Source organism: Heterodontus francisci, chromosome 42 (assembly GCF_036365525.1).
Source record: "Heterodontus francisci isolate sHetFra1 chromosome 42, sHetFra1.hap1, whole genome shotgun sequence".
Taxonomy (NCBI): Eukaryota; Metazoa; Chordata; class Chondrichthyes; order Heterodontiformes; family Heterodontidae; genus Heterodontus; species Heterodontus francisci.
This window is the reverse complement of record NC_090412.1, coordinates 23,718,548-23,738,059: the sequence shown is the minus strand read 5'-3', so window position 1 is coordinate 23,738,059 and position 19,512 is coordinate 23,718,548. Positions and strand designations below refer to the sequence as shown.

At 44.1% G+C, this 19,512-nt stretch overlaps 1 protein-coding gene across 1 annotated transcript in view; it reads left to right on the top strand.

The window, feature by feature from the left end:
- The window catches only part of ghitm (growth hormone inducible transmembrane protein), a 32,276-nt gene extending 13,009 nt beyond the window's left edge, over nt 1-19,267 (top strand). Inside the window, exons 6-9 of the mRNA XM_068020221.1 lie at nt 14,166-14,274; nt 14,521-14,709; nt 14,799-14,970; nt 18,964-19,267. Coding sequence (XP_067876322.1) covers nt 14,166-14,274; nt 14,521-14,709; nt 14,799-14,970; nt 18,964-19,051 — 558 coding nt within the window. The 3' untranslated portion in view covers nt 19,052-19,267. The remainder of the gene's footprint in view (nt 1-14,165; nt 14,275-14,520; nt 14,710-14,798; nt 14,971-18,963) is intronic.
- Nucleotides 19,268-19,512: the final 245 nt, after the last annotated feature.

Sequence of the window (19,512 nt, the reverse complement as noted above, 5' to 3'; positions counted from 1 at the left end):
CTCAGGCAGTGCATTCCAGATCCTAACCACGTGCTGTGTATAAAAAAAAAAAATTCTAATATCGCAGTTACTTCTTTTGCCAGTCACCTTAAATCGGTGTCTGTTTTTTAACCCTTCCACCAATGGGAGCAGCTTCTCTCCATCTAATCTGTTTAGACCCCTCATGATTTTGAAAGCCTGTATCAAATCTCCTCTTAATCTTCTCCAAAGAGAACAGCCCCAGTTTCTCCAATCTAGCCATGCAACTGAAGTTCCTCATTCTTGGAATCATTCTTGTGACTCTTTTCTGCACCCCCTCTAATGCCATCACAGTGCGGTGCCCAGAACTGGATACAATACTCCAGTTCAGGCCAAACTAGGGTTTTATACAGTACATCATAACTTCCTTGCTTTTCTACTGTATGAGGCTTTATTAACCACTTTCTCAACCTGCCCTGCCACTTTGTGATTTGTGCACCCATACCCCCAACTCCCGCTGCTCCTGGACCCCCTTAGAATTCTGCCCTTTATTTTATATTGCCTCTCCTCGTTCTTCCTAGCAAGATGAATCAATTCACACATCTCTGCATTAAATTTCATCTGCCACCTGGATGACAGTGATAGAGAGTAAGATTAGGCTAAAAAAATTTGTATATGACAGAGGTCTGGTGGATAATACGAATGACAACAAGGTCGAATAAAGATTTTAAGTCCTCTTGAAGTTTATCACGATCTTCCTTACAGTTCACAGTACTTCCTGGTTTTGTGCCATGTACACCAAAGTCAAGGTCATTAATATAGGCCAAGAAAAGCAGTGGTCCTAACACTGACCCTGGGGAACCCCACTATATATCTTTCTCCAGTCTAACAAACAACTGTTCACCGCTGCTGTTTCCTGTCACTCAGCTAACTTCGTATTCATGCAGCCACTGTCCCTCTTACTCCAGGGACTTTAACTTTCTGATAAGCCTGTTATGTGGCACTTATTAAATGCCTTTTGGAAGCCCATGCACACCACATCAGCCGCATGACCTTCATCAGCCTCTCTTTTATATTATCAAAAACTCTGGAAAGTTAGTTAGGCACAATTTGCCCTTAAATCCACATTTGTCCAAGTGACTGTTAATTTTGTCCTGAATTATTGTTTCTAAAAGCTTTCCCACTATCCTGGCAAAACTGACTGGCCTATAGTTGCTGGGTTTATCCTTACACCCTTGTACAAGGGTGCCAGAGGACTGGAGAATTGCAAATGTTACACCCTTGTACAAGGGGTGTGACATATGCAATTCTCCAGTCCTCTGGCACCACCTCTGTATTTAAGGAGGATTATAGCCAGTGCCTGTGCAATTTCCACCCTTCCTTTGATATCCTTGGATGTATCTCATCTGGCCCTGATGACTTATCAACTTTAAGCACAGCCAGCCTAGCCAGTACCACCTCTTTATCAATTTTTATCCCATCCAGTTTCTCAACTACCACCTCTTTCACTATGACTTTGGCAGCATCTTCTTGCTTAGTACAGGACAGATGCAAAGCACTCATTTAGTATCTCAGCCATGCCCTCTGCCTCCTTGCATAAATCCCCTTTTTGGTCCCTAATTGGCCCCACTCCTGCTTTTACCACTCTTTTTACTATTTATATGCCTATAAAAGACTTTTAGATTCCCTTTTATGTTAGCTGCCATTCTTTTCTCTTACACACTCTGCTTATTTTTTCACTTCCCCTCAGAACTTAAAATCTTTATTTGACCTTGTTGTCATTTGTATTATCCACCAGACCTCTGTCATATACAAATTTTTTTAGCTTTATCTTACTCTCTATCACTGTCATCCAGGGAGCTCTGGGTTTGTTTGTCCTACTTTACCCACTTGTTGGAATGTACCTCGATTGTACCCAAACACACTCCACTTTGAGGGAAGCCCATTGTCGTCATACAGTTTTGCCAGCCAATCTCTGATTTCAATTTACCTGGACCAAATCTGTTCTCACACCCATTGAAGTTGGCCCTCCCCTAGTTAATTTTTATTTTGGATTGCTCCTTGTTCTTTTCCATAGCTAAGCAAAATCTTTCGATAATATGATTACTGTCCCTTAAATGTTCCCCTACTGACACCTTCCAAACCCGTGATCTCTGCCACATAGAAGGACAAGGGCAGCAGATGCATGGGAATGCCACCACCTGCAAGTTCCTCTCCAAGTCACACACCATCCTGATTTGGAACTATATTGCTATTCCTTCACTGTCGCTGGGTCAAAATACTGAACTCCTTAACAGCACTGTGGGTGTACCTACCCCACATGGACTGCAGCGGTTCAAGAAGGCAGCTCACCACCACCACCTCAAGGGCAATTAAGGATGAGCAATAAATGCTGGCCTAGCCAACAATGCCCACATCCCATGAATGAATTTTTTAAAAACTTGATCCACTTCACCCACCTCATTCCCCAGAACCAAATCCAACAGAGCTGACCTAGAAAATTCTCCTAAATACAGTTCACAAACTCTTTCCCCTCTCTGCTCTTTACACTATTACTATCCTAATCTATATTAGAATAATTAATATCCCCCATTATTACTAAGAACATAGGAGCAGGAGTAGGCCATTCAGCCCTTCGAGCCTGCTGTGCCATTCTAGACCATGGCTGATCGTCTACCTCAATGCCATATTCCCGTGCTATCCCCATATCCCTTGATGCAATTAGCAACTAGAAATATATCAATCGCTGTCTTGAATTTACTCATTGACTGAGCTTCCACCACCCTCTAGGGCAGAGAATTCCAAAGGTTCACCACCCTCTTAGTGAAAAAGTTCCTCCTCATCTCAGTCTTAAATGGCTTGTCCTTTATTCTGAGATTGTGTCCCCTGGTTCTAGACCCCACAGCCAGGGGAAACATCATTTCCGCATCTACCCTGTCTACCCCTTTAAGAATTTTGTAAGTTTCTATGAGAACGCCTCTCATTCTTCTGAACTCCGGAGAATACAGACCCAGTCTCCTCCATCTCTCCTCATGGACAATCCCACCATCCCAGGAATCAGTCTGGTGAATCTCCCCTGCAACTCCCTCTGTGGCAAGTATATCCTTCCTCAGACAAGTGGACAAGAACTGCGGCCTCACCTATGTTCTGTACAATTGAAGCAAGATTTCTTTGCTCCTATGCTCAAATCATCTTGTGATAAAGGCCAACGTACCGTTTGCCTTCCTAATTGCTTGCTGCACCTGCATGCTTGTTTTCAGTGACTTATGAACAAGGGCACCTAGGTCCCTTTGGACATCAACACTTTCCAGTCTATCTCCATATAAGAAATACTCTGCAGCTCCATTCCTCCTACCAAAGTGGATAACCTCACAATTATCCACATATTCTATTTGCCATGTTCTTGCCCACTCACTTATCCGGTCCAAATCCCCTTGAATCCTCTTTGCATCCTCCTCACAACTCACATTGTTACCTAGTTTTGTGTCATCCACAAACTTGGAAATATTACAATTGATCCCCACATCATTGATATAGATTGTGAACAGCCAGAGCTGTTCTTGTTCTTCTAGGTGGAAGTGGTCGTGGGTTTGGCAGGTGCTGTCAAAAGAGGCATGAGTTGCTGCTGTGCATCTTGTAGATGGTACACACTGCTGCACTGTGCATTGGTAGTGGAGTGAGTGAATGTTTAAGATGTTGTTTGCCACTTATCTGCCCAAGCCTGAATGTTGTCCCAGTCTTGCTGCATATGGAGATGGGCTGCTTTAATCTCTGAGGTTTTGCAAATGCTGCTGAACATCGTACAGTCATCAGCAAACATCCCCACTTCTGACCTTAGGATGGAGGGAAGTTCATTGTTGAATCACCTGAAGGTGGTTGGGCCTAGGACACTACCCTGAGGAACTCCTGCAGCAATGTGCTGGGGCTGAGATGATTGACCTCCAATCATCTTTTGTGCTTGGTATGACTCCAATAAGTGCAGAGTTTTCCCCTAGATTCCCATTGGCTTCAGTTTGGCTAGGGCTCCTTGATGCCACACTCGGTCAAATGCTGCCTTGATGTCCAGGGCAATCACTCTCACCTCACCTCTTGAGTTAAGCTCTTTTGGACCAAGGCTGTAATGAGGTCAGGAGCCAAGTGGCCCTGGTGGAACCCAGACTGAGGGTCGGTGAACAGGTTATTGTTGTTTAAGTGGCACTCGATAACACTGTCGATGACACCTTCCATCAGGTATCCTTCCTGAGGTTACGGGACCAAAACTGCACACAGTACTCCAGGTGCTGTCTAACCAAGGTTCTGTACAATTGAAGCAAGACTTCACTACTCCTGTACTCCAATCCTCTTGCGATAAAGGCTAACATACCATTAGCCTTCTTAATTGCTTGTTGCACTTGCATGTTAGCTTTCAGTGACTTATTGAGAGGGCACCCAGGTCCCTTTGTACATCTACACTTGCTAATCTCTTACCATTTAAGAAATGCTCTGTTCCTCCTACCAAAGTGGATAACCTCACATTTTTCCACATTATATTCCATCTGCCCACTCACTAAGTCAGTCCAAATCCCCTTGAAGCCACTTTGCATCTTCCTCACAACACACATTCTGACCTGGTTTTTTGTCATCCATGAACTTGGAAATATTACATTTGGTCCCTACATCCAAATTATTGATATATTTTGAACAGCCCAAGTACTGATCATTGCGGTACCCCACTAGTCACAGCCTGCCAATGCGAGAATGACCTGTTTAACAGGCAGAAAACAGAGCAGGAATAACCAATCCTCAATCCACGCCAGTATAAGTGCCTCCTATCCCATGTGCTTTAATTTTGCTAACCAACCTTTCTGAAAAACAATTGATTCAAGCTTCTGAAAACCAGTTTAAGCCAGCTTCTAAGTAACTAGTGGCCGCTGGTCCCAGAAAGCTTGTACACCCCTGTTTTAAGGTTGGAATAAAACTTCACTTCTCTTGACTCGAGTAATTTTTGGTTAACTGCTAAATTGAAGAAAAAAACTAGACTTTAGATAGAAATTAACCGTTAAAACTCCTTCTCACTGGACTTACCAGACTCAGCAGGGCTCAGTTCAAACTGAGAAAGATTTAAATTTTTTGAAAAATTCTGAACTCTTATTCTAACTTTCCTTTGTTTAATTTAAACTTTATCCCTAGATCTGATTGAGCACGGATTGTTTTAGACTTAGTTTTAGGAAATGAAGATGGGCAGGTGGAAGGAGTGGCAATGGGAGAGCATTTTGGTGGTAGTGATCATAATTCAGTCAGTTTTAACATAATTATGGAAAGGACAGAAATCGAACAGGAGTAAGAGTTCTCAATTGGGTCAAGGCCAATTTTACTAAACTGAGTGATTTAGCAAAAGTAGACTGGAAACAGCTGTTTGAAGGTAAATCAGTGTTATAACAGTGGAGAGCATTCAAAAGGAAGATTCAAGGGGTTCAGAGTAAACATGTTCCCACAAAGAAAAAGAGTGAGAAGGCCACATCTAGAGCCCCGTGGATGTTAAGGAGCCTACAGGGTAAGATGAGGCAGAAAAAGAAAGCTCACGTCTGACACCAAGAACTCTACTACAGAAAGCCAAGAGGAGAATAGAAAGTGGAGGGGTGAAATCAAAAAGGAAATTAGGAAAGCAAAGAGAGGGCAGGAAAGAATATTGGCAAGCAAAATCAAGGTGTACTCAAAGACATTTTATCAATACATTAAGAGTAAGAGGATAACTAAGGAGAGACCAAAAAGGTAACCTGTGTGTAAGGGTGGAAGATGTTAGTATGGTTCTTAATGAATACTTTGTGTCTGTCTTCGCAAAAGAGGGGGACAATGCAGATATTATAGTTGAGGAATATTAAGTATTGGTTTGATAAACACGGGGAGAGAGGAACTTTAATGGGATTAGCATCCTTGAAAGTTGAAAAATCACAAGGGCCAGATGAAATGTTAAAAGAAGCAAGAGAGGAAATAGCAGACGGTCTGACCATCATTTTCCAGTCCTCACTGGATACAGGTGTGATTCTGGGGGATTGGAGAACTACTAACGTACTTCCTTTTAAAAAGGGAGCAAAGGATAAACCGATTACAGGCCAGTCAGTCTAACCTCAGTAGTGGGCAAATTATTGGAATCGATTCTGAGACCAGACAAACTGTTACTTAGGCACAGGTTAATCATGAATAGTCAGCATGGATTTGTTAAGGGAAGATTTTGTTTGACCGACTTCATCGAATTTTTTGAAGTAACAAGGAACACTGATGAGGGTAGTGCAGTTGATGTGGTCTACATGGATTTTAGCAAGGCTTTTGACAAGGTCCCACAGGGCAGACTGGTTAAAAAAAAAAAATCCATGGGATTCAGGGAAATGCAGCAGGTGGATACAAAATTGGCTCAGTGGCAGGAAACAAAGGGTAACTGTTGACGGGTGTTTTAGCAACTGGAAGGCTGTTTCCAGTGACGTTCTGCAGGGCTCAGTGCTGGTCCCCTGCTTTTTGTGGTATATATTAACAATTTGGACGTAAATGTAGAGGGCATGATCAAGAAGTTTGCAGATGACACAAAGATTGGCCACTTGGTAGATAGTGAGGAGGATAGCTGTAGGCAATATTGATGGTCTGGGCAGAAGAGTGTTTTTAGTTTTAGAGATACAGCACTGAAACAGGCCCTTCGGCCCACCGAGTCTGTGCCGACCATCAACCACCCCTTTATACTAATCCTACACTAATCCCATATTCCTACCACATCCCCACCTCATCCCCACCTGTTCCTATATTTCCCTACCACCTACCTATACTAGGGGCAATTTATAATGGCCAATTTACCTACCAACCTGCAAGTCTTTTTGGCTTGTGGGAGGAAACCGGAGCACCCGAAGAAAACCCACGCAGACACAGGGAGAACTTGCAAACTCCACACAGGCAGTACCCAGAATTGAACCCGGGTCGCTAGAGCTGTGAGGCTGCGGTGCTAACCACTGTGCCGCCACTGGCAAATGGAATTCAACCTGGAGAAGTGTGAGGTGATGCATTTGGGGAGGTCAAACAAGGCAAAGGAATACAGAATAAATGGGAAAATACTGAAGTGTAGAGGAAGCAAGGGACCTTGGAGTGAATGTCCACAGATCCCTAAAGAACAGTACAGCACAGGAACAGGCCATTCGGCCCTCCAAACCTGCGCCGATCTTGATGCCTGCCTAAACTAAAACCTTCTGCACTTCCGGGGTCCGTATCCCTCTATTCCCATCCTATTCATGTATTTGTTAAGATGCCTCTTAAACGTCTCGATGGTACCTGCTTCCACCACCTTTCCCGGCAACAAGTTCCAGGCACTCACCACCCTCTATGTAAAGAACTTGCCTCGCACTTCCCCTCTAAACTTTGCCCCTCTCACCTTAAACCTATGTCCCCGAGTAACTGACTCTTCCACCGTGGGAAAAAGCTTCTGACTATCCACTCTGTCCATGCCGCTCATAACTTTGTAAACCTCTATCATGTCGCCCTTCCACCTCCGTCGTTCCAGTGAAAACAATCTGAGTTTTTCCAACCTCTCCTCATAGCTAATGCCCTCCAGACCAGGCAAAGTCCTGGTAAACCTCCTCTGTACCCTCTCCAAAGCCTCCACGTCCTTCTGGTAGTGTGGTGACCCGAATTGCACGCAATATTCTAAGTGTGGCCTAACTAAAGTTCTGTACAGCTGCAGCATGACTTGCCTATTTTTATACTCTGTGCCCCGACCGATTGAAGGCAAGCATGCCGTATGCTTTCTTGACTACCTTATCCACCTGCGTTGCCACTTTCAGTGACCTGTGGACCTGTACGCCCAGATCTCTCTGCCTGTCCATACTCCTAAGGGTTCTGCCATTTACTGTATACTTCCCACCTGCATTAGATCTTCCAAAATGCATTACCTCACATTTGTCCGAATTAAACTCCATCTGCCATTTCTCCACCCAAGTCTCCAACCGATCTATATCCTGCTGTATCCTCTGACAATCCTCATTACTGTCCACAACTCCACCAACCTTTGTGTCGTCCGCAAACTTACTAATCAGACCAGCCACATTTTCCTCCAAATCATTTATATATACTACAAACAGCAAAGGTCCCAGCACTGATCCCTGCAGAATACCACTAGTCACATCCCTCCATTCAGAAAAGCACCCTTCCACTGCTACCCTCTGTCTTCCATGACCGAGCCAGTTCTGTATGCATCTTGCCAGCTCACCTCTGATCCCATGTGACTTCACCTTTTGTATCAGTCTGCCATGCGGGACCTTGTCAAAGGCTTTACTGAAGTCCATATAGATAACACCCACTGCCCTTCCTTCATCAATCATCTTTGTCACTTCCTCAAAAAACTCAATCAAATTAGTGAGACACGACCTTCCCTTCACAAAACCATGCTGCCTCTCGCTAATAAGTCCATTTGTTTCCAAATGGGAGTAAATCCTGTCCCGAAGAATCCTCTCTAATAATTTCCCTACCACTGACGTAAGGCTCACCGGCCTATAATTTCCTGGATTATCCTTGCTACCCTTCTTAAACAAAGGAACAACATTGGCTATTCTCCAGTCCTCTGGGACCTCACTTGTAGCCAATGAGGATGCAAAGATTTCTGTCAAGGCCCCAGCAATTTCTTCCCTTGACTCCCTCAGTATTCTGGGGTAGATCCCATCAGGCCCTGGGGACTTATCTACCTGAATGCTTTGCAAGACACCCAACACCACCTCCTTTTTGATAATGAGATGACTGAGACTATCTACACTCCCTTCCCTAGGCTCATCATCCACCAAGTCCTCCGTCTTGGTGAATACTGTTGCAAAGTACTCATTTAGTGCCTTGCCCATTTCCTCTGGCTCCACACATAGATTCCCTTCTCTGTCCTTGAGTGGGCCAACCCTTTCCCTGGTTACCCTCTTGCTCTTTATATATGTAAAAAAAGCCTTGGGATTTTCCTTAATCCTATTTGCCAATGACTTTTCATAACCCCTTTTAGCCCTCCTGACTCCTTGCTTAAGTTCCTTCCTACTGTCTTTATATTCCTCAAGGGATTCGTCTGTTCCTAGCCTTCCAGCCCTTACGAATGCTTCCTTTTTCTTTTTGACGAGGCTCACAATATCCCGCGTTATCCAAGGTTCCCAAAACTTGCCAAACTTATCCTTCTTCCTCACAGGAACATGCTGCTCCTGGATTCTAATCAACTGACGTTTGAAAGACTCCCACACGTCAGATGTTGATTTACCCTGAAACAGCTGCCCCCAATCTAAATTCTTCAGTTCCTGCCTAATGTTATAATTAGCCTTCCCCAATTTAGCACCTTCACCCGAGGACTACTCTTGTATCCTTATCCACAAGTACCTTAAAACTTATGGAATTATGGTCACTGTTCCCGAAATGCTCCCCTCCTGAAACTTCGACCACCTGGCCGGGCTCATTCCCCAATACCAGGTCCAGTACGGCCCCATCCCTAGTTGGACTATCTACGTATTGTTTCAAGAAGCCCTCCTGGATGCTCCTTACAAATTCTGCCCCATCCAAGCCCCTAGCACTAAGTGAGTCCCAGTCAATATAGGGGAAGTTAAAATCACCCACCACTACAACTCTGTTACCTTTACATCTTTCCAAAATCTGTCTACATTTCTGCTCCTCTACCTCCCGCTGGCTGTTGGGAGGCCTGTAGTAAACCCCCAACATTGTGACTGCACCCTTCCTATTCCTGAGCTCCACCCATATTGCCTCGCTGCATGACTCCTCCGAGGTGTCCTCCTGCAGTACAGCTGTGATATTCTCCTTAACCAGTAATGCAACTCCCTCTATCCTGCCTGAAGCTTCTAAATCCTGGAACATTTAGCTGCCAATCCTGTCCTTCACTCAGCCAAGTCTCTGTAATAGCAACAACATCATAGTTCCAAGTACTAATCCAAGCTCTAAATTCATTTGCCTTACCTGTTATACTTCTCGCATTGAAACAAATGCACTTCAGACCACCAGTCCCACTGTTCTCTGCAACATCTCCCTGCCTGCTCTTCCTCTTAGTCTTACTGGCCTTATTTACTAGTTCCCCTTCACTTATTTCACTTGTTGTCCTACTGCTCTGGTTCCCATCCCCCTGCCACACTAGTTTAAACCCTCCCGAGTGATGCTAGCAAACCTCGCAGCCAGGATATTTGTGCCCCTCCAGTTTAGATGCAACCCGTCCTTCTTGTACAGGTCCCATCTGTCCCTGAAGAGATCCCAATGGTCCAGATATCTGAAACCCTCCCTTCTACACCAGCTGTTCAGCCACATGTTTAGCTGCACTATCTTTCTATTTCTAGCCTCACTGGCATGTGGCACAGGGAGTAATCCTGAGATTACAACCCTGGAGGTCCTGTTTTTTAACTTTCTACCTAACTCCCTAAACTCCCCCTACAGGACCTCATCATTCTTCCTGCCTATGTCGTTGGTACCAATGTGTACCACAACCTCTGGCTGTTCACCCTCCCCCTTCAGAATGCCCCCTGTCCGTTCAGAGACATCCTTGTCCCTGGCACCAGGGAGGCAACATACCATCCTGGAGTCTCTTTCATGTCCACAGAAGCGCCTATCTGTGCCCCTGACTATAGAGTCCCCTATAACTATTGCTCTTCTGCGCTTTGTCCCTCCCTGCTGAACAACAGTGCCAGCCGTGGTGCGACTGCTCTGGCTGCTGCTGATTTGCCCTGATAGGCCATCCCCCCCAACAGTATCCAAAACGATATACTTGTTAGAGATGTTAAAGCAGCATCATCAGCAAAGAGGAGTTCTCTGTCCTCATCAGAGAACTCCTCTTTGCTGACGATGCTGCTTTAACATCTCACACTGAAGAGTGCCTGCAGAGTCTCATCGACAGGTTTGCGTCTGCCTGCAATGAATTTGGCCTAACCATCAGCTTCAAGAAAACGAACATCATGGGGCAGGACGTCAGAAATGCTCCATCCATCAATATTGGCGACCACGCTCTGGAAGTGGTTCAAGAGTTCACCTACCTAGGCTCAACTATCACCAGTAACCTGTCTCTAGATGCAGAAATCAACAAGCGCATGGGTAAGGCTTCCACTGCTATGTCCAGACTGGCCAAGAGAGTGTGGGAAAATGGCGCAATGACACGGAACACACAAGTCCGAGTGTATCAGGCCTGTGTCCTCAGTACCTTGCTCTACGGCAGCGAGGCCTGGACAACGTATGCCAGCCAAGAGCGACGTCTCAATTCATTCCATCTTCGCTGCCTTCGGAGAATACTTGGCATCAGGTGGCAGGACTATATCTCCAACACAGGAGTCCTTGAAGCGGCCAACACCCCCAGCTTATACACACTACTGAGTCAGCGGCGCTTGAGATGGCTTGGCCATGTGAGCCGCATGGAAGATGGCAGGATCCCCAAAGACACATTGTACAGCGAGCTCGCCACTGCTATCAGACCCACCGGCCGTCCATGTCTCCGCTATAAAGACGTCTGCAAACGCGACATGAAATCGTGTGACATTGATCACAAGTCGTGGGAGTCAGTTGCCAGCATTCACCAGAGCTGGCGGGCAGCCATAAAGACAGGGCTAAATTGTGGCGAGTCGAAGAGACTTAGTAGTTGGCAGGAAAAAAGACAGAGGCGCAAGGGGAGAGCCAACTGTGCAACAGCCCCGACAAACAAATTTCTCTGCAGCGCCTGTGGAAGAGCCTGTCACTCCAGAATTGGCCTTTATAGCCACACCAGGCGCTGCTTCACAAACCACTGACCACCTCCAGGCGCATATCCATTGTCTCTCGAGATAAGGAGGCCCAAAAGAAAGAAAAGAAAAAGAATACTTGTTAGAGAGGGGGATAGCCACAGGGGATTCCTGCACTGACTGCCTGCCCCTTCTAGCGGTCACCCATCTATCTGCCTGCACCTTGGGTGTAACCACTTCTCTAAAACTCCTGTCTATGACACTTTCTGGCACTTGCATGCTCCTAAGTGCATCCAGTTGCCGCTCCAACCGATCCATGCGGTCTGTGAGGAGCTGCAACTGGGTACACTTCCTGCAGATGTAGTCGTCCGGAACGCTGGAAGTGTCACGGACCTCCCACATCTCAGGTGAAGCACTTCACCCCTCTGACTGTCATTTCTAGCACTAATTAGTTAATTAATATAAAATAAATAAATAATTATTAAATCCTTACTAAATTGTTATAATTAACTATATGGTCCCTAGTGCTAGATTTCTATTATAAATATTAAATGCTAACTAAATACAGTAATCTCCTCCCTCTGGTTTAGTTACGCTACTTATTAATTCGTTAATTAAGGGTTTTAATCAATTTTTACCAATGTTTTATTTTCAAATTCATTTCAAATTCCCTACCAGCCAATCAGGTCACAGCTTTCCTGTGACGTCACTTTTCAGGTTTTTTTTACCCACCCGAAGTAACTTACTGGTCCGGAACTCCGCCCTCCGAGTCTTCTCCAAGAATGTGGCAGGGCAGGTTGATAAGGTGGTTAAGAAGGCATATAGAATCCTTTCCTTTATTAGACGAGGTATAGAATATAAGAGCAGGGAGGTTATGCTGGAACTGTATAAATCATTGGTTAGGCCATAACTTGAGTACTGTGTGCAGTTCTGGTCAGCTCATTACAGAAAGGATGTAATTGTACTAGAGAGGGTACAGAGGAGATTTGAGTATGTTGCCAGGACTGGAAAAATGCAGCTATGAGGAAAGATTGGATTGGCTGGGGTTGTTCTCCTTGAAACAGCGAAGGCCGAGGGAGGATCTGATTGAAATGTACAAAATTTTGAGGGGCTTGGATTGAGTGGAGGTAAAGGGTCTATTCACGTTAGCAGAGAGGTCAGTGACAAGGGTGCACAAATTTCAAGTGTTGGTAGAAAAATTTGGAGGGGAGATGAGGAAACATTTTTTTCAGCCAGAGATTGTTGGGGGGTCTGGAACTCACTGCCTGAAAGGGTAGTTGAGGCAGAAACCCTCAACTCATTCAAAAGGAGTCTGGACATACACCTCAGGTGCTGTAATCTGCAGGGCTACGGACCAAATGCTGGAAGGTGGGATTAGAATAGGTGGATCGTTTTTCAGCCGGCACAGACACAAAAGTGGCCTCTTTCTGTGCCTTAAACTTTCTATGATTCTGAATTTTCAAAATTGGTTTGTTTTTTTTACTATTTGTACTAATGAATCAATCTAGCCTTTTTATAGTTGATTAACTTAAATTAAAATCTCTACTCCCTCCACATGACTCCTCGTCCTGTGATGTCATTTGGCTCCCGGGACAGTGTAATCTGCTCCGCTCTGACTCTCGGCTCCCGCTCTTTTTAAATCTTATTCCTTAACCCCTGTATTACGCAGGATTTTATTGAACCAGCCAATTCTGATTTAATGTTTCACTAGTTTTGCTTCTTGCCATATCAGCAAGACTTTGCCTTGACTGTGAAACTATCCTGGACCTCAAATGAACCCTTCGCACAGAAGGAAGACTTAATTCATATCCAAAATGCGTTTATCACATTTCTGATCTCCATTATGTGTATAACAGTTCTGATAACTTCTGACACAAATGGGCATGTAACATGTGACTACCATCCCTTACATGCTAATTCATATTGGTAACACCTGAGATCGATGGGTACTAGGCATGTCAGTAACTAACTACCTTGTATTTGTTGAGCGAAGGAGTCTCACTTGGGCTGGTAAATTAACAGCTGCAAAACTGTACCTCCTGCTATGAAGGGAATCCTAAGGCATTATTTCAAGTTCTCATTTTGGGATGTTGACATAATTTGAATCCACTGCAGATCACCATTTGGATTTGCTGGCACAGTTTTAATTAGTACCTCATTGGTAGACTGTATTTGATCTTAATGCAATGTTTGCCATTCGAGCAGTATAAATCCAGTAGTTTAAATTAACTGTAACAAGGCTTTAAAACAGTTCAGTTGTTGAAGTGGGAAAGTTGTTACTTTTGTTGGTAACATTTTAACATGGGGTCACTGAGAAATGTTTTATTTATAATTGTTTTAATTAACTTTTGATTTTGTCAGTGGCTCTGAGAAAGACTTAAACTGCCCACCGACTAGTTCACATTTTAAGGCAAATAATAAAGATTGTCTGTTCTGCAAAGATTGATGGTGTGTAACATTCTGCAGATTAGTTTGTGTTGAATTAGTTCCCTGAGGTTCATTGGGTTCTTTATTCTCTGTTAACAGGCAATAGGAGCAACGTTTGCAGCAATGATAGGAGCAGGTATTTTGGTGAGGTCTATACCTTACGAGAAAGGACTGAATGCTAAACACCTAGCCTGGATGTTGCATGCCGGTGAGAAATGTGTTAAACTGTTTGATTTTAAAGTATACTGGCTAATAACTGTTAAAATTTCAGACAAAGGAATTTCATTCAATTATATGAATATTTGCAATATAGTTTCAGGGACCTTTTTGTTTATTTAGATGTTTTGACATCCAAGTCTAACTTTAAAAGGAAACGGAAGGTTTCCATTTAAACTGAACTTCAGTAGGATTTGGGAGCTGGGATTTATCAAGCCATGTTTTTATTTTCATTCAGGTGTGATGGGAGCTGTAGTTGCTCCATTAACCCTTCTTGGTGGCCCCATACTGATGAGAGCTGCTTGGTACACAGTAGGGATTGTGGGTGGTCTCTCCACTGTTGCTATGTGTGCCCCCAGTGAGAAGTTCCTGAACATGGGTGGACCATTGGCTGTTGGGCTGGGATTGGTCTTTGCTTCCTCCGTAGGTAAGTGACTTGGGTGCGAGTACATGCCTTTTGAGGGTTTAATCCATTGGTGAACCAATTCTCATTGGTAAATTCATGTACTCTTCTAGGCTCCATGTTCCTGCCCCCTACAACTGCATTCGGTGCTGGTCTGTATTCTGTGGCTATCTATGGAGGTCTGGTGCTTTTTGGCATGTTCCTGCTGTATGATACCCAAAACGTGATTAAACGAGCAGAGATCTACCCATTGTATGGAGTTCGGAAATTTGATCCCATTAATGCGTAAGTATTAGAATTTTTTTTCTTTGCTTTTTTTCATTTGCAAAGGAAACAAGAAGGAACTTGCAATTATGTAGCGCCTTTCCTATCTTGGGGATGCCTCAAGCATTTTACAGACAATAAAGTACTTTTGAAGTGTAGTCACTGTTTGTATTGTAGGGAAGCAGAGCAGGTTCTCACAAGCTACAAGGAGATTAATGACCAGATCATCTGTATTAGTGAAATGGTTTGAGGGGTAACTGGCCAGGATGGCAGATGAGGCCGTGATTTAATGCCCCATTATTACATGAATGAAATTTCCTGAAACTTATTGGAAACTGGAATATGCCAATAATTTCATAAGCAAAGCACCATGCATGTAGCTCCTTTTTCTCATCTACATGGTGCTCCTTGGCAACATCATTCAAAGACATGTCAGGTATCACATGTACGTTGATGACACCCACCACCACCCCTCTCGACCCCACCAATGCCTTTGTATTAGCTGGTCTGACATTCAGTCCTGGGTGAGCAGAAATTTCTTCTAATTAAACATTGGGAAGACTGAAATTATCATCTTTGACAGCTGACCCCACCCCCTTGCACCATTTTCTTAGGCTGAACCAGACTATTCACAACCTTGGCATCCTATTTGACCCATCTCCTCTCCATTACAAAGATTGCCTACTTTCACCTGTGCATTTCTTTGCTTTTCCCGCAGTTCATCTGCCACTGAAAACCTCATCTGTGCTTTTGTTAGCTCCACAATCGACTGTTCCAGTGCTGTCCTTGCTGACCTCCCCACTTCCAGCTCCATAAACTTGAGCTCATCCAAAACTCTTGCCGCATCCTAAATCGCACCAAGTCCCATTCACCCTTCACCCATGTGCTCGCTGACCTACTTTGGCTTCCAGTCCACTAATGCCATGATTTTAAAATTCGCGTTCTCATGTTTAAATGCTGCAGTGGCCTTTGCCCTCCCTATGTCTGTCACTTCCAGTTCAACAACCCTCCAAGAACTCTGCTTTCCTCCAACTCTTGAACTCTCGTGCATGCCCTACCCTCTTTGCCCAAAACTAGCAACCGTGCCTTCAGCCATCTAGGTCCTACTGTCTAGCATTCCCTCCCGATATCTCTGTGCCTTGAACCCCTCTCTCCTAAGATGCTGTTTAAAACTCACCTCTTTGGCTGAGCTTTAAGTTACCTTTTCTGACATTTGCTTTCACTCCATGTCAGTATTTGTCTGATTATGATCCTGTGAAGCCTTTATCAGAATGAAGCATCATGATAAACACATATTGTTTCAGTATCCTGTGTTCAGTTGACCATCCAACCAGGACTTTGCTCAAATATTTTTCTAGAAGATGAGGCCCCTTGGTTAATATTCTGTCCTTTTACCTCTTCTGCTTGGATTCATTCTTGGGATATGACTTTCTTTACACTGGCTGACACTGGCACTTAGGATCCTATGGCGCTGTCAATTACTTAGTAATCCAGGAATCATGGATTATTAGTTCTGTATAATCTCCCCAGACCATGAACATGCCCACACAGGTTCAGTGAAGAAACAGGAGTTGACAGTCAAAAGCAATAGACCTGAGGAACCATTTTAATGACAAATCATTACGAGCATTAACTGTTGTAAAAGCACCTTTGTGGATGAATACAAACTACTGATCCTGCTTCATCTCCCTATTGACTGTCTTGGTCCCACTGCATTATCATTTATCTTTTCAGCAGCACAAATGTTCCAGTTAGGTTCCAGATACCTGTGTATACAATCAGTTATTGCGTCAACCTAAACCTCATACTAATGCCACATTGCTCGAAACCTCAAAAGAAGCAGAGATCACCACTGCCAGAGAGGTTTACATCCCCTTTTGAAACTGGTCTAATATGTTTCACTTGCTCGTAAAGAGCAATGGACAGTTGGAAATGGCATCTTTTTGCACTCAGCACCATGAGGCTTTTGAATAACAGAACAGCACAGTACAGGCCCTTCGGCCCACGATGTTGTGCCGACCCTTTAACCTACTCTAAGATCAAACTACCTACATACCCTTCATTCTGCTATCATCCATGTACCTATCCAAGAGTCGCTTAAATGTCCCAAATGTATCTGCTTCTACTACCAGCGCTGGCAGTGCATTCCACGCACCCACCACTCTCTGTGTAAAGAACCTACCTCTGACATCTCCCCGAAACCTTCCTCCAATCACCTTAAAATTATGCCCCCTGGTGATAGCCCTTCCCGCCCTGGGAAAAAGTCTCTGGCTATCCACTCTATCTATGCCTCTCATCATCTTGTACCCCTCTATCAAGTCACATCTCATCCTTCTTCATTCCAATGAGAACAGCCCTAGCTCCCTCAACCTTTCTTCATAAGACATGCCCTCCAGTCCAGGCAGCATCCTGGTAAATCTCCTCTGCACCCTCTCTAAAGCTTCCACATCCTTCCTATAATGAGGCGACCAGAACTGAACACAATATTCCAAGTGTGGTCTAACCAGGGCTTTATAGAGCTGCAGCATAACCTCGTGGCTCTTAAACTCAATCCCCCTGTTAATGAAAGCCAACACACCATACGCCGCCTTAACAACCCTATCAACTTGGGTGGCAACTTTGAGGGATCTATGGACGTGGACCCCAAGATCCCTCTGTTCCTCCACAATGCCAAAAATCCTATCTTTAAGCCTGTATTCTGCATTCAAATTCGATCTTCCAAAATGAATCACTTCACACTTTTCCAGGTTGAACTCCATCTGCCACTTCTCAGCCCAGCTCTGCATCCTGTCAATGTCCCGCTGCAACCTACAACAGCCCTCCATACAGATTCCACAACCCACAGTCTAGATTCTTTTAAGGAGCATCTGTACTGAGCACATCAGTTCTAGTAGATGGTCCAAACCCTGCTGTGGCCAGTTGTGTGCCTGAAACAGTAGGCCTTCTAGTTTCTTACTAATCATGGATTCTTGGGTGACAAGCAATGGCTATACCACATACCTGTATAGTTTTTGAGAGGAACCCTTGCATTTCCAGGAGGGTGTGATCTTTGAGCCAATTCAAGAATATTAAGGCATATAATAGCCAACTGAATGCATGTACCATTCATGGTGCTGGTAAATGACCTTACCAACAGTGAGTAATGCAATTTATGCTAAAGTCCCTGTCAGTGTCTCTGGTAGAAAGCGATTTCCTTAGGCCAGTGTTTCAACCAGTTGTGTCTAGGACCAGTGTTATTGGTTGCACTCCTACGAAATATTCTTCTAGGACATATCGAATTCAACTACTTTCGCTCTTATCTTGGATCTGTTTTTCCAGAATAAATTCTTCTAACTCCAATGTGATCAAAATGTTACAGGGGTTTCTGGTTAAAAACTGAATAAGATCTTGTTAATATTTAGTTGAAGAATGTTCTGTCCTATTCAGGACAGGCAGCCAGATAGGACAACCACAGGTGTACAGTTGAGGCTGGAGAAATGGCATTGGTGTTGGGAGCATATATGCCAAAGCTGATCCTGTACTACTATACGGCGTCACCACAAAGATTCTTTGAGCAACTTGGAGGAGACCAGCAGGTGTAGGAGGAGTGCCACAAAGTAAAAGTCACCCTTCAGTATACTAGTGACCATTCTTCATGTGCAATCTCAGACAGTTGTATTGGTCCACTATGGACATAACATAGCCAAGATCGACTTTAATCCTCATCTGACATGCACACTCATTTTCTTGTTGGTGTCATTGGTCAAGTTATTTTTTTTTTATTCATTCATGGGATGTGGGCATCACTGGCCAGGCCAGCATTTATTGCCCATCCCTAATTGCCCTTGAGAAGGTGGTGGTGAGCTGCCAGTTATTACTGGGCATCTTGGCTGATTTTCTTTCTCCCTCCCTAATAACACTGGCCAATGATAATCCCCTACTGCGACCCTGCCTGAGATGTGGATGTACTTTACTCAAGTACGAAGGGACTTTGTTTGGACTATTAGTGTTAACATTTGTGCTGCTTTGTTGTAGATGCATGGGGATTTATATGGATACGTTAAACATCTTCATTCGAGTAGCAGCTATACTGTCGAGCGGTGGTACCAGTAGGAGGAAATGATGGGAAACGAGACTGACTGACGGACACTGTGAGGGACTTCCTGTGAATCAGCTTTTTAAAGTGTTTAAATTGCATGATCATCACTGGGCTGTACCTGCTAATCAGAAAGAGCCAAGCATAACCTTCTGCTGTAACAGCTAACAGGGTCAATGGATTGACCTGGAACAACTTGCCACCTCTTGTTTTCTGTGAAGAATAAAATCAGTTATAATCTGGTCTGTTGTGTTCTATGTGCAATATATTTCCATATGTGTGTGAGGCGATGATATTACTATGTTTTAAAGGGTAGAAAGCCATTTTCCTACAGTTTCAAAAATAATTTTTGAACTTTCTATAATAAAAACTTATCAAATGTAATTGTGTGCAATTTTCGCCTCCTTATCTGAGGAAGGATGTTCTTGCTATGGAGGGAGTGCAGCGAAGGTTCACCAGACTGATTCCTAGGATGGCAAGACTGACAT